Source organism: Chiloscyllium punctatum, chromosome 10 (assembly GCF_047496795.1).
Source record: "Chiloscyllium punctatum isolate Juve2018m chromosome 10, sChiPun1.3, whole genome shotgun sequence".
Taxonomy (NCBI): domain Eukaryota; kingdom Metazoa; phylum Chordata; class Chondrichthyes; order Orectolobiformes; family Hemiscylliidae; genus Chiloscyllium; species Chiloscyllium punctatum.
In genome coordinates this window covers 107,016,427-107,029,382 of record NC_092748.1, presented here as the reverse complement: position 1 = coordinate 107,029,382, position 12,956 = coordinate 107,016,427, and the positions used below count along the sequence as shown (strand labels likewise).

At 41.3% G+C, this 12,956-nt stretch overlaps 1 protein-coding gene across 1 annotated transcript in view; it reads left to right on the top strand.

The window, feature by feature from the left end:
- The window catches only part of LOC140482418 (contactin-associated protein-like 5), a 1,108,772-nt gene that overhangs the window by 617,000 nt on the left and 478,816 nt on the right, over positions 1-12,956 (top strand). The window contains exons 9-11 of the mRNA XM_072579902.1: positions 5,773-5,922; positions 9,253-9,424; positions 11,228-11,334. Coding sequence (XP_072436003.1) covers positions 5,773-5,922; positions 9,253-9,424; positions 11,228-11,334 — 429 coding nt within the window. The remainder of the gene's footprint in view (positions 1-5,772; positions 5,923-9,252; positions 9,425-11,227; positions 11,335-12,956) is intronic.

Sequence of the window (12,956 nt, the reverse complement as noted above, 5' to 3'; positions counted from 1 at the left end):
TCTAACAGATGAGAGACTTAACAAGCAATCAAGGTATTTTTCAATGTATAATTTCAGTTACATCACACTGTAAACTTTTGCTATAAATTCTGTGTCTTACAATTGTGTCCTCCACAACCACCTGATGAAGGAGCAATGCTCCGAAAGCTAGAGCTTCCAATTAAACCTGTTGGACTATAACCTGGTGTTGTGGGATTCTTAACTTTGTACTCCCCAGTCCAACACCCGGCATCTCCAAATCTTAAAAATAAAGGGTTAAGATGGGCATGAGGGCAAATGTTTTCTCTCAAAGGATGAAGAGTCTTTGGTGAAGCAAGATTCATTTAAAATTTTTAAGGCAGAAGTAGAAAGATCCTTGACTGGAAAGAGAGTCAAAGGTTATTGGAGATGGTTAGACAGGAGGAGAAGGCCTCGACCAGATCAACCATGATCTTATCGAATGGCGGAGCAGGTTCAAGCGAGAAAATGGCTTTCTCCTGTTCCTAATCTGAATGATTACAAGTTCATATGCATCTCTGAGGCTGAATCAGACTGCTTGTAAACTTCGTGTCACATCTGACCACAAGATTAGTGCCTGACTACATATCTGTGACATCACAAGAGTACCTACTTCCACCTCTATAACATAGTTACTAATGAATCCCTCACTCTTGTTTTTATAAAACTATAGGACCATAAGACATAGGAGCAGAAATTAGGCCAGTCAGCCCATCAAGTCTGCTCTGCCATTCAATCATGGCTGATACATTTCCCAACACCATTCTCCCTGTAACCCTTGATCCCCTTGATACTCCAGAACCTATCTATCTCCATCTTAAATTTATTCAATGACCTGGCCTCCACAGCCTTCTTTTGTTACTACTAGAATGGAAGGTTCCAGTGAACTCTTGGCCAGGCTTCTATTTTCAACACTCCGTGAACTTGAATGCATTCAAAACTCTTGTCTGGGTCCAAACTCACAATGATCTTATCCAGCATCCATTGTGCTTGCTGATGTATGTTGGTTCCTGGTCCCGTCGTATCTCAATCCTAAAATTCTCATCCCTGTCTTCAAGTCTCTCATTCTTCCCTATCCTTGTGACACAAAGATATAAAGAACTGTACATCACAGGAACAGACCCTTTGGCCCATCAAGCCTATGCTGACACATGATGCCTTTCTAAACTGTTACCTCTATTCGGTCTGTATCCCTCTATTCCCTGCCTATTCGTATATCTGTCAAGATGTCTCTTAAACGTTCCTGCCAGGTCTGCTTCTCACACCTCCTCTGGCAGAACATTCCAGGCACTCATCACCGTCCGTGTAAAAAGCTTACCTCTCAAATCATCTTTAAACTTACCATCTTTTAACTTTCAGCCTACGACTCCTAGTAATTGACATTTCTACACTGGGGAAAAAGACTCCAATTATCCATTCTACCTGTGCCTCTCATAATTTGATAAACTGCTATCAGGTCACCCCTCTTCCTTCGATGTTCAAGTGTAAACAAATCAAGTTTGTCCATTCTTTCCTCATTGCTAACACCATCCAAATGAGAGATCACCCAGGTTTACATCCTGGTAAGTCCCCTCCAGCCATACAACCCTTGTAGGTTTCTCTCCTAGTCTGTTTTTGACCTTGCTTCGATTCTTTATTTTAATTGCTCATGGAAACCAGCCTACCAACCGTTGACTCCATCAATTCTTCCCACTGCCTTGGGAAAGCAACCAACGTAATCAAAGTTAAAAATCACATAACACTAAGTAATAGTCTAACACATGTATCTGGAAGTACAAACATGCAGAGTACTGCTCCTTCGTCAGGTAGCTAGTGGGGTAGGATCATAGGACACAGAATTTATAGTAAAAGATCAAAGTGTCATACAACTGATGCCATGTGTTGAACAAACCCAGATTGCTGTTAAGTCTTTAATCACTTAAAATGGGGATGCAGGCTTTGAGTGATTGAAGACTTAAAAGCAATCTGGGTTTGTTCAATAAATAAACGTATTGGACTATAACCTGGTGTGATGTGATTTTTTAACTTTGTCCACCCCAGTCCACCAAAAGCACCTCCACATCAGAACATAATCAAAGACCTCTCCCATCCCAGTTATACTCTCTTCCACCCTCTTCCATTGGGCAAAAGATATAAAAGTTGGTGTACATGTACAGATTCAAGAACAGTTTCTTCCCCGCTGTTATTCAATTTTTGTATAGACCTGTTTAACGTTAATGTTGATCTCTCTCTCTGCATCTTCTTGCCATCTGTAACACTGTATCCTTCACTCTGTTCTGTTATCCTGATGCACTTGTACAGTACAATCTGCCTATTTAGCGTCAGACAACACTTTTCACTGTACCTCGGTACAAGTGACAGTAATGAATCAAATTAAATCAAAATGAGCAGTCTAATGGTAGGTTGGTAAATGTGGAGTTGAGGTCACAATCGTATTGAATGACAGATGTGATTCAAGAAACCCAATGGTTTTAACCTGTTGCTAAGCATCTTCAGTTCCTTTTAGCACAAAAAAACTAAACCTCCTCTATTGCTATCTTTAAAATACTATTTGAAACTCTCTACTACCAATCCCTAGATTGCAAATGGTTTCCATTTTTGAATCTCTTTGCAAGTTGATTTGTACTCAAATCAGTGCAGAATGCAAGACAAATAAAGTCTTGTTTGTAAGTATAGGAAGTTCTCATATGTTTGATCTTTAAATTTAAAAGGTACAAGCATTCATAAATTACACTTTTGTCAATTGGGGAGCCGTTGTATTTTGACCAACCTTTTGGTCATTTGTCCTGAAATTCTTTTACACGACAAAGTATCAAATCTTGCTCAATACTGTTCCCTCAAAACACTTTGAAATTATTTATTGCATTTCAGGCACTTGATAAATTCAAGTTGTTTGTAATTGTGGATATGTACACTGGTATGTATATTTGACCATATATCAATACAGATATTTTATATTGAGTTTTTATTAGACTATATTGGGAATTGGTTTTAACTTTGCATAAAATGGAGAAATGAAGGACACTTGTTCTGAATTCTGTTGACATTTCATTGTCAGTGATTAAAGAGAATCCCAGACCTTTTTTTCTGTGAATCAGCAATCAACGAACAATCTGTCCTGGACCATCCACGTAGATGCAATGGTCAAGAATTCCTCTTCTTCCTCAGGCGGCTAAGGAAATTCAATATGTCCACAAGGACCCTCACCAACCTTTACAGATGCACCTTTGAAAGCAGTCTATCTGGATGCATCACTGCTTGCTTTGGCAACTGCTTTGCCCAGGACCGTAAGAAAGTCCAGAAAGTTGTGAACACAGAGTGGACCATCATGCAACCTTCCATCCATTGACTCCGCCTACACTTCTTGTTGCCGAGGAACGGAGGCAACACCATCAAAGATCTCTCCCACCCGGTGGTAATCTCTTCCAACCTCTTGCTCCAGGCAGAAGATACAAAAGCTTAAACACAGAATGTTGTTTTGTTTTATACACGAAAAGCACTGGAGAAACTCAGCAGATCTGGCATCATCAGTTCTGGACTTAAAATATTAACTCGGTTTCTCTTTCCACTGATGCTGCTTAGTTTTCAAAGTGTTCTCTGTGCTTCCTTCAGATTTTCAGTATCCACGGTATTGTGTTTTCATGTGAGAGTTTTTCTTATTCATTCTTGTGGCATCAATGTCACTGGCTAGGTTAGAATTTGTTGCCTATCTACAATTGCAGAAAGGGAAATTAAGAGTCACCAGCATTGCTTTGGCCACGGATTCACATTCAGGCCAGAACAGGTAAGATGGCAGATTTCCTTCCCTGAGGGATATTAATGAACCAGGTTGTTTTACACCATTAGCAATAACTACATGGTTGGCATTAGGCTTATTTTTATCTGTGTGTTTTTTTCAATGTACATTTGCAATGATGGAACTTGAACCCGCCACCTCAGAATATTAACCTGGGGTTTTAGGTTCAGAGTCCAGTGACATGACTACCATGCCACCACCTCCTCAAGTAATAATGGTTATAAGATTAGATTCCCTACAGTGTGGAAACAGGCCCTTCAGCCCAACCAGTCCACACCCTCTGAACAGTAACCCACCCAAACCTGTTTCCCTCTGACTAATGCAACTAACACTATGGTGTAATTTAGCATGGCCAATTCACCTGACCTGCACATCTTTGGACTGTGGGAGGAAACTGGAGCACCCGGAGGAAACTCCACGCAGACACGGAGAGAATGTGCAAACTCCACACAGACAGTCGCCCAAGGCTGGAATCTAACCTGGGACCCTGGTGCTGTGAGGCAGTAGTGCTAACCACTGGGCCACCATACTGCCCCAGCTTATACTTTAAGATACCAATTTAATTTTAAGATGGAATTGAGTTGGTGTCTAAAGGACAGGTTTTCAGCATTTTGATCTGGATACAAGCCCCTTGTAATTAGTATTTTGATGAAAATGAGCTTTGAGAGGGAAGGACACATTGGAAGCCATTGCCGGATTGAATTACAAGCTTCTCTTAAGTAATATCACTGAATTGCACAGGTAAGCAATTTGACAGGATCCAAAAAGGGAGAAAACAGATAGAAAAGGCTAGTCCCCATCGTTCTCTGAAGAGGAATAAGATGGGAGCTTGCTCTAACTTGAATAGATTTCAAGAAGATTTGAAACAAGACGATAAGAGCTTGAGCCAGGGATATACTGGAGAAAACTACCCCACTGTGGAACACAGTTCTGCAGTGAAAACTTACCCAGTTATGAAACGAAAGGAATGAAATCTTTAAGAACTATGAGTCACTTTGGATTGGTTCCTGGAGAATTGTATGTTGACTTAAATACATTGTTCACTATAATTGTGGAGGTAGAGATTTTTGGTCATTATGTAGGTAAGTTCTGTTCTATATTGTAATGTATGTTGCTCACAAAAATAATGTTGAATCAGTAATGTTTTTAATCTTCGTTTTGATATAAGAGTTTATAAACTTGAAAGGTTGATAAACTCTGACTGCACTGCATCAATTAAAGATATTTAACCATTCCAACAATTAATTACAAAATTAAAAATAAAAACTGCAGGAAATTACTGGAGAAGCTCAGCGGGTCTGGCAGCAGCGTGGAGAGAAAGCAGAGTTACTATTTCGGGTCCAGTGATCTTTCTTCAAATATAGATGCTGCTAGAGCTACTGCGTTTCTGTTTCTGCTTCAGATTTCCAGCATCTAGAGTTTTTGAATTTGTCAAAGAATGAATAAGTTGTACAGCACCTCAGGAGCCCACTTAACCCATTGTAGCTACACACATTCTTTAAAATTTAATCCCAAATCAACTTACCGTCTCCCCACTTTCCCACACCCCAACAATTTTTCATAATCATCCCGCAGTCTGATTCCTTTCCAAATATTTCTACAATTCCATTTAGAAAGTTATCGTCAAATCTTACTTCCACCAGCTTTTCAAGGAGTGTATTCCAGATTGTTAACAACTTACTGCATATGAAAGAAATTGTTGTGACTGCTGGACATGCACATGGATAGCAGTGAGTTGAGGGGTATGTCGGTTAAGTTACTATATTTTACATTAGGATTAACCTCGGCCCAACATCGTGGGGCAAAAGGCCTGTTCTGTGCTGTACTTTTCTATCTATCTATGTTTCCCTTTTGGCTTTTAATCAATCGAGTTAAATCTTTGTAAGTTGTAACTAGTTCTGATGCAGTGAGCATACATTAATAAACCTAGTGGTGTTCCTTTAATTAAACTCATTGTCTCCTGTGTTTCCCTCTCACAGGGAGCAATCTGAATGATGGACAATGGCACACCATCCATTTGAGTGCCAGACGGAATCATGTCAGTGTCCAGTTGAACGGTGAAGCTGCCATGACTGTTCACTTGACCACACAGATGCGGATGTACTCAGGAGGCAGCTACTATTTTGGAGGTGTGGACCATTCCTTTTTAGACTGAATGGTATACCATTAGGTGGTAACAATCCCGAGGGATATGGACCAAGTATTGAAAAATGGGACAAGATTATTTTAGGATATCTGGTCGACATGGATCAATTGTACCAAAAGGTCTGTTTCTATGCTGTCCAACTCTATGACTCTAATCCACCTTGACAGTCAGTGATGTACACCACAGCAATGGGTTTAAAACATATTACAGTCTTGGTATTAAAATTGCCAACTCTACTTGAATGTGATTGTGAAGATTTTATTCAATGAACTCTGACCTCCAACTGACCTTGACTCAGTCTCCCACTATTGACCATCTGTTAGCCATGTGTTGACATGCTGGTCTTTCCCCACCCAATTGGAATGTGATGTTAGCCTACTCATAACTTTGGGCAAGTGTGTGTTTCCTTTATCATTCAGTCAGGTGATGCTTGCCCATCAGCCACACAACCTCATAACCCCTCTCTTTCAATTTTGTTTCTCATTAAGATTTTCTCTCAGGTTTATTCTTTATGTCTGATTGAAGGAGATTCAGGAACGTCTTTTCGTGCAACCTTCTTTTGCTGGTGAAGGTGAGAACCTTAACATTTAGGAGCAGGATTAGACTGCTGTGCCATTCAATAAGATCATGACTGATCTTCTACATCAACTCCACATTCCTCCTTTGTCCCGTCAGATCTTGATTTCTTGAGGGATCAAAAAACCGATCAAAAACAGTCTTGAATTCACCCAATTGACCATGGTGCCCATGCTCCCTGGAGTGAATTATTCCACAGATTCATATCCCTCTGATTGGAGTGATTTCTCTTCATCTCAATCCTAGATGGTTTATACCTTATCACGAGATTATCGATCTTAGGTCCAGCCATTCCAAAGAGAGGGAACTGATGACCCCTGTGATATAAAGTCATAGAAGACTTCTACATAGACAAATGCCCTTCACCCATTGAGTCTGCACTGCTGAAAAACAGCCAATATTATTTTTCGCTGCGCAAAACTCCCTGTATGACAGTAGCTTCTGCAAGTGGATACCAATACATTGGCACACTGATTGGCATGGGCAGAACTCCCTAGCAGCTTCATGGCTGTGTAGCACACAGAGAACATTGGAAGGGGATCACCCTATCCTCTCCTTCCACATTCTGGAGTGGAGTGGTGCTGGAAAAGCACAGCAGTTCAGGCAGCATCCGATAAGTAGTAAAATCAACGTTTTGGGCAAAAGCCCTTCATCAGGAATACAGGCAGAGTGCCTGAAGGGTGGAGAGATAAATGAGAGGAGGGTGGGGGTGGGGAGAAAGTAGCATAGAGTGCCTTCTCCTTCCACCTTATCAAGCTTGCTAGAAATATTATATAATGGGCAATAGGTTACCTCTCATTCTGTTCAGCTCCACAGTGAAAAGGACCATTCTATGCAATCTCTCTAGGGAAGGGAGATTTTCTTTCTTTGTCGATGTTCAATATTGCATCAATGCATACATATGATGGTGGATATTTTCAGTTTTATAGTCATAGAGTCAGACAGAATAGAAGCAGACCCTTCAGTCCAACCAGTCCATGCTGACCATAATCCCAAACTAAACTAGTCCTACCTGCCTGCACTTGCCCCATATCCCATCAAACATTTTGTTTCATGTACTTATCCAAATGTCTGTTACATATTGTAAGATGTAACACTTCCTCTGGAAGTTCACACATGAGCCACTCTCTGAATTATCCTTCAAGTCTTTTTTATATCTTTCTCCTCTCACCTTAAAAATATGTCCTCTGGTCTTGAAATCTTTCACTCTAGGGAAAAGACACCTGCCATTCACTTAATCTATACTTCTCATGATTTTACAAATGTTTTTAAGGTCGGCCCTCAATGCTTCAATTAAAAAAGTCACAAACTATCCAGCCTCTCCTTATATATATCAAACCCTGGCTTCCCAGCAACATCCTGGTAAGTCTTTCTGAGGCCTCTTCAGCTTAATAATTGAATTGAACACAGTGCCCAACAAGGGGCCTCGCCAAAGTCCCGTACAACCTCAACATAATGTCCCAAATCCTATACTCAAAGATCTGAGCAATGAAGGCAAGTGTGCTAATAGCCTTGTTAACCACCCTGTCTCCACACAATGCAATCTTCAAAGAATTACACATCTGAACTCCAAGGTCTCACTGTTCTGCAATACTATCCAAGGTCCTACTTTTATTGTATGAGTCCTACCCTTCTTTATTTTACCAAAATGCAATACTCTGCATTTTTCCAAATTTAACTCCATCTCCTACTCCTCAGCCCATTGACTTAACTGATCAAAATTTCTTTGTAATCTGAGATAATCTTCTTCACTGTCCACTATAACACCGATTTTGGTGTCATCCACAAATTTATTCTCGTCAAAATAATTTATATAGATAACAAATAAAAGTGGTCCCAATCCTGATCCCTGTGGAACACCGCTGGTCACAGTATTCCAGTCCAAAAACAACCATCCTCCACCACTCAGTGTCCTGCTGTGAAACCAATTTTGGATCCAGTTGGCAAGTTTGCCCTGGATCCCATATGATCTAACTGTACTAATTAGTCTGAAATGCAGAACCGTGTGAAAGGCTTTACTACAGTCCAAGTAAACAATGTCTACTGCTCTGTCCTCATCAATCTTCTTGGTTATTTCATTTAAAAACACAATCAACATATTGTGAGACATGATTTGCACAAACCACGCTGACTATCCCTAATCAGTTCTCGTCTCTCCAAATGTATGTAAATCCTATCTTTCAGAATCACCTCTGACAACTTATACACCACTGAAGTCAGACTCACAGATCTCTCGTGCCAGGCTTTTCCTTACATCCTTTCTTGAAAAAGACATAACATTAGCCACTCACAGCACCACCCCTGTAGTCATAAATGATGCAAATATTCCTGCAAGGGGTCCCTTGATTTCTTCCCTAACTTCCCACAACATCCTGGGATGCACTTGATCAGGTCTCAGAGATTGGACCAGCTTAATTGTTTTAAGATCTTTAGTACTTCCTCTTCTGTAATGTGAACTGTTTTCAAAACATCAATATGTATTTCCCTGAGTTCACTAGCCTCCAGTTCTTTATCCACAATAAAATCTTACGCAGATCATTCATTTAATATCCCTGTTGAGGTTCGGTACAAAGATGACCTTTTCGATCTTTAAGGGACCTGACTCTCTCTCTCTCTCTCTAGTTGCTCTCTTGCTTTTAACATAGTTGGAGAATCTCTTTGGATTCAATTAATGTTCAATTAATGCCGTGATCAGAATTAATGCTCTAAGTACCTCTGTACCCGTTGTGCTTCTCAGGCTGCTCTGGAAATGACATTGATGCTGGATGTTCAAACACAGTCGGTGTCTTTCAAGGTTGTATGCGACTTGTGTACATTGACAACCAACTTGTTAACCTCATTCTGGTGCAACAAGGCTTGCAAGGCAACTTCAGTGATTTACAAATAGACCTGTGTGGCATCATGGACAGGTAAAATCCTTCATTTCCTCTAAATATCTTAAAGTTCTATTATTTTAAAATTTGAATGCAAACCTAATATAAAAGCATGTGAGTCCCTCAAGGACCCTGTTGTCACTTTTCCTGCTGTATATCAAAGATATAAGGATTTTTTTTCTGTGCTTTTATTGAATTTATTTAAAATAATGGCATTTTTTTCTACTTTAAGATATAATTCTGTTGCTCCACGAATCCAGTCTGCTAGCTCCAAACTGGGGAAAGGTTTCACCCATTATGTTTGTGCTCAATTTTCCAAAGAGCGACCCAATTAGTCTGATTTCTACAGTTCTTTCCCCAGAATGCAGGCAGCAAGATTCCTCAATCCAAAGAAAGTTTGATACTTATTTGGAAAAAGTAAGGAAGCAAACACACTTTTCCTCATTAGATTCCCTACAGTGTGAAAACAGGCCCTTTGGCCCAACAAGTCCACACCTACTCTCCAAAGAGTAACCCACCCCTGTCTGACTAATGCACCTAACGCTATGGACAATTCACTTGACCTGAACATCTTGGGAATTTGGAGCACCCGGAGGAAACCCACACAGACACAGGGAGAATGTACAAACTCCACACAGTTGCCCAAGGCTGGGATCAAACCTGGGACCCTGGCACTGTGAGGCAGCAATGCTAACCACTAAGCCACCGTACCAAATGCTTAGATTACAACTAATATTTCAATGTCAGTGTCTATGAGATTGAAAGTTGATTATGTTAAGATCTGATCAGCGTCTTCCTCCAAGTTATTACTTATTTTGGAGCAGCTGTATAGCAGAAAATGGAATAAAATAGATTCTATTGCATGCCACAAAAAATACCAGAGACACATATGCTGGGAAGAAATTGGCACTCCCCTTTAACTGCCAGGGAATGCACATCAGTGTAATTAAAATGAGATTAAGTGGATAAGGATTACTCTCCAACCTGATCCACACTGGCCCCCAGTAATTAACTACGAGAAAATGAGGACTGCAGATTCTGGAGATCAGAGTCAAAAAGTGTGGTTTTGGAAAAGCACAGAAGGTCAGGAGGGAGAATGCAAACCCCAGGTTCCTGATGACGAACTTATGCTCAAAATATTTGGGGCAGCACGGTGGCACAGTGGTTAGCACTGCTACCTGACAGTACTAGAGACCCAGGTTCAATTCCTGCCTCAGGTGACTGACTATGTGGAGTTTTCACATGCTGGTTTCCTCCCACAGTCCAAAGATGTGCAGGTCAGGTAAATTGGCCATGCTAAATTGCCCATAGTGTTAGGTTAGGGGTATGGGTGGGTTGTGCTTCGGTGGGGTGGTGTGGACTTGTTGGGCCGAGGGGCCTGTTTCCACACTGTAAGTAATCTAATATTGACTCTCCTGCTCCTTGGATGCTGCCTGACCCGCTGTGCTTTTCCAGCACCGCATTTTTGACCCTAGTAATTAGCCTCACCACATAAGTGATGGGAAGGTATTGCACACTGTTTAAAATATCAAGCTGAAGCCACTCAATGTTCTGAATCGGAGACAAAGCATGGCCAATGCTGATGCCAGGACCAGTTTGAAGTCAGCTTTTCACCGTCCTTAGTAGGTTATCAATATGCCTGTCATAACTTTCAACTAACTCATATGCCATTTGGCAGATTAACCACACTGTTTTCTGTTTGAATGAGCACAGCAGGTTACTGCCCATCTAAGATGGATTGTCAGTGGTTAATTTTGTGAACCCACCAACTGAGAGCTGGGATTAAATCGCCGAGCAAAAGAAGTGTTTTATGTCAGAATGTGTTTTTCTGTGCAATAGGTGCTTGCCGAATTACTGTGAGCATGGCGGAGAATGCTCTCAGTCCTGGAGTACCTTTTACTGTGACTGCAGAGGGACTGGCTATACAGGAGCTACCTGCCATAATTGTGAGTAACATTGAACTGAGTAACACAGGCATTGTCACTGCTGATCACTGGGCAGGTTGTACTGACTGGGAGTTGAGGGGTGGAGAGCAGAAAGCTGTCTTTCAGTAATTACATACAACCAAGCATGCGAGGTAGGAGCAGGAGTAAATGCTTCTGTCTCTCAGCCTTGCTCTGACATTTGATGAGATCTGATTAAGGCCACAGCTTTGCAGACCTGCTTATTCCTGATTCTCTTTGACTCCATTGTCAATCAGGACTCTATCTAACTCAATGATCTCACATGGAATGTAGAACATTAAGCACAGTACAGGCCCTTTGGGCCTCGAGGTTGCACTGACCTGTGAAATTAATCCAAAGCCCATCTAAGCTACACTATTCCATTTTCATCCACATGTCTACTTAATGACCTTTTAAATGCCCTTAATGTTGTCGAGCCTACGATAGTTGCAGGCAGTGCATTCCATACCCTTACTACTCTCTGAGTAAAGAAACTACCTCTGACATCTGTCCCATATTTATCACCCCTCAATTTAAAGCTATGTCCCCTCATGGTAGCTATCACCATCTGAAGAAAGAGGCTCTCACTCTCCATTCTATCTAACAGCACAGTGGCTCAGTAGTTAGCACTGCTTCCTTACAGTGGCAGGGTCCCAGGTTCCGATTCCAGCCTTGGGCAGCTGTCTGTGTGGAATTTGCACATTCTCCATGGGTCTCCCTGTCTCTACCACACAGACCCACAGGCTAAAGATGTGTAGGTCAGGTGAATTGGCTATGCTAAATTGCCCATGGTGCTAGTCAGAAGAAATGGGTCTGGGTTGGTTACACTTTGGAGGGTCAGTTTGGGCTGAATGGCCTGTTTTCACACTGTAGTTAATCTAATCTAACCCTCTGATTATTGAATTTATTGTCACGTGTATCAAGGCACAGTGAAAAGCTTTGTCTTGCGAGCAATGCAGGCAGATCACAGAGTTAAGTCACATAGATAGTAAATAATAGGTAAACAGTGGCAATGGCAATGACAAAAACACAGATACAGGCGAATGTCAAGTTTGTGAGTCCATTCAATATTCTAACAACAGTGAAGTAGAAACTGTTATGAAACCAGCTGGTATGTGTTCAGGCTTCTGTACCTTCTCCCTGATGGTAGAAGTTGTAGAAAAGCATTGCCAGGGTGGGATGGATCTTTGAGAATGCTGGCGGCCTTTCCTTGACAATGGGCCTAGTAGATGGATTCTATAGATGGGAGGTTGACCTTTGTGATTGTCTGGGCCGAGTTCACCACTCTCTGTAACCGTCTCCTGATCTTGAATGGCACAGTTGCCATACCAGGTAATGATACGTCCAGACAGAATGCTTTCAATGGCACACCTATAATAGCTGGCAAGGGTATTCGCTGTCATGCCAAATTTCCTCAGCTGCCTGAGGAAGAAGAGATGTTGTTGGGCCTTTGTAACCAGTGCATCCACATGAAGAGTCCAAGAAAGCTTATATGTCTCAATTAAGTCACCTCTCAACCTTCTTATCTCTGACAAAAACAGCCTCAAGTCCCTTAGCCTTTTGAAAATATGACTGTCCTTTCATTCCAGGCAACATCCTAGCAAATCTCCTAACCATTTCCAAAG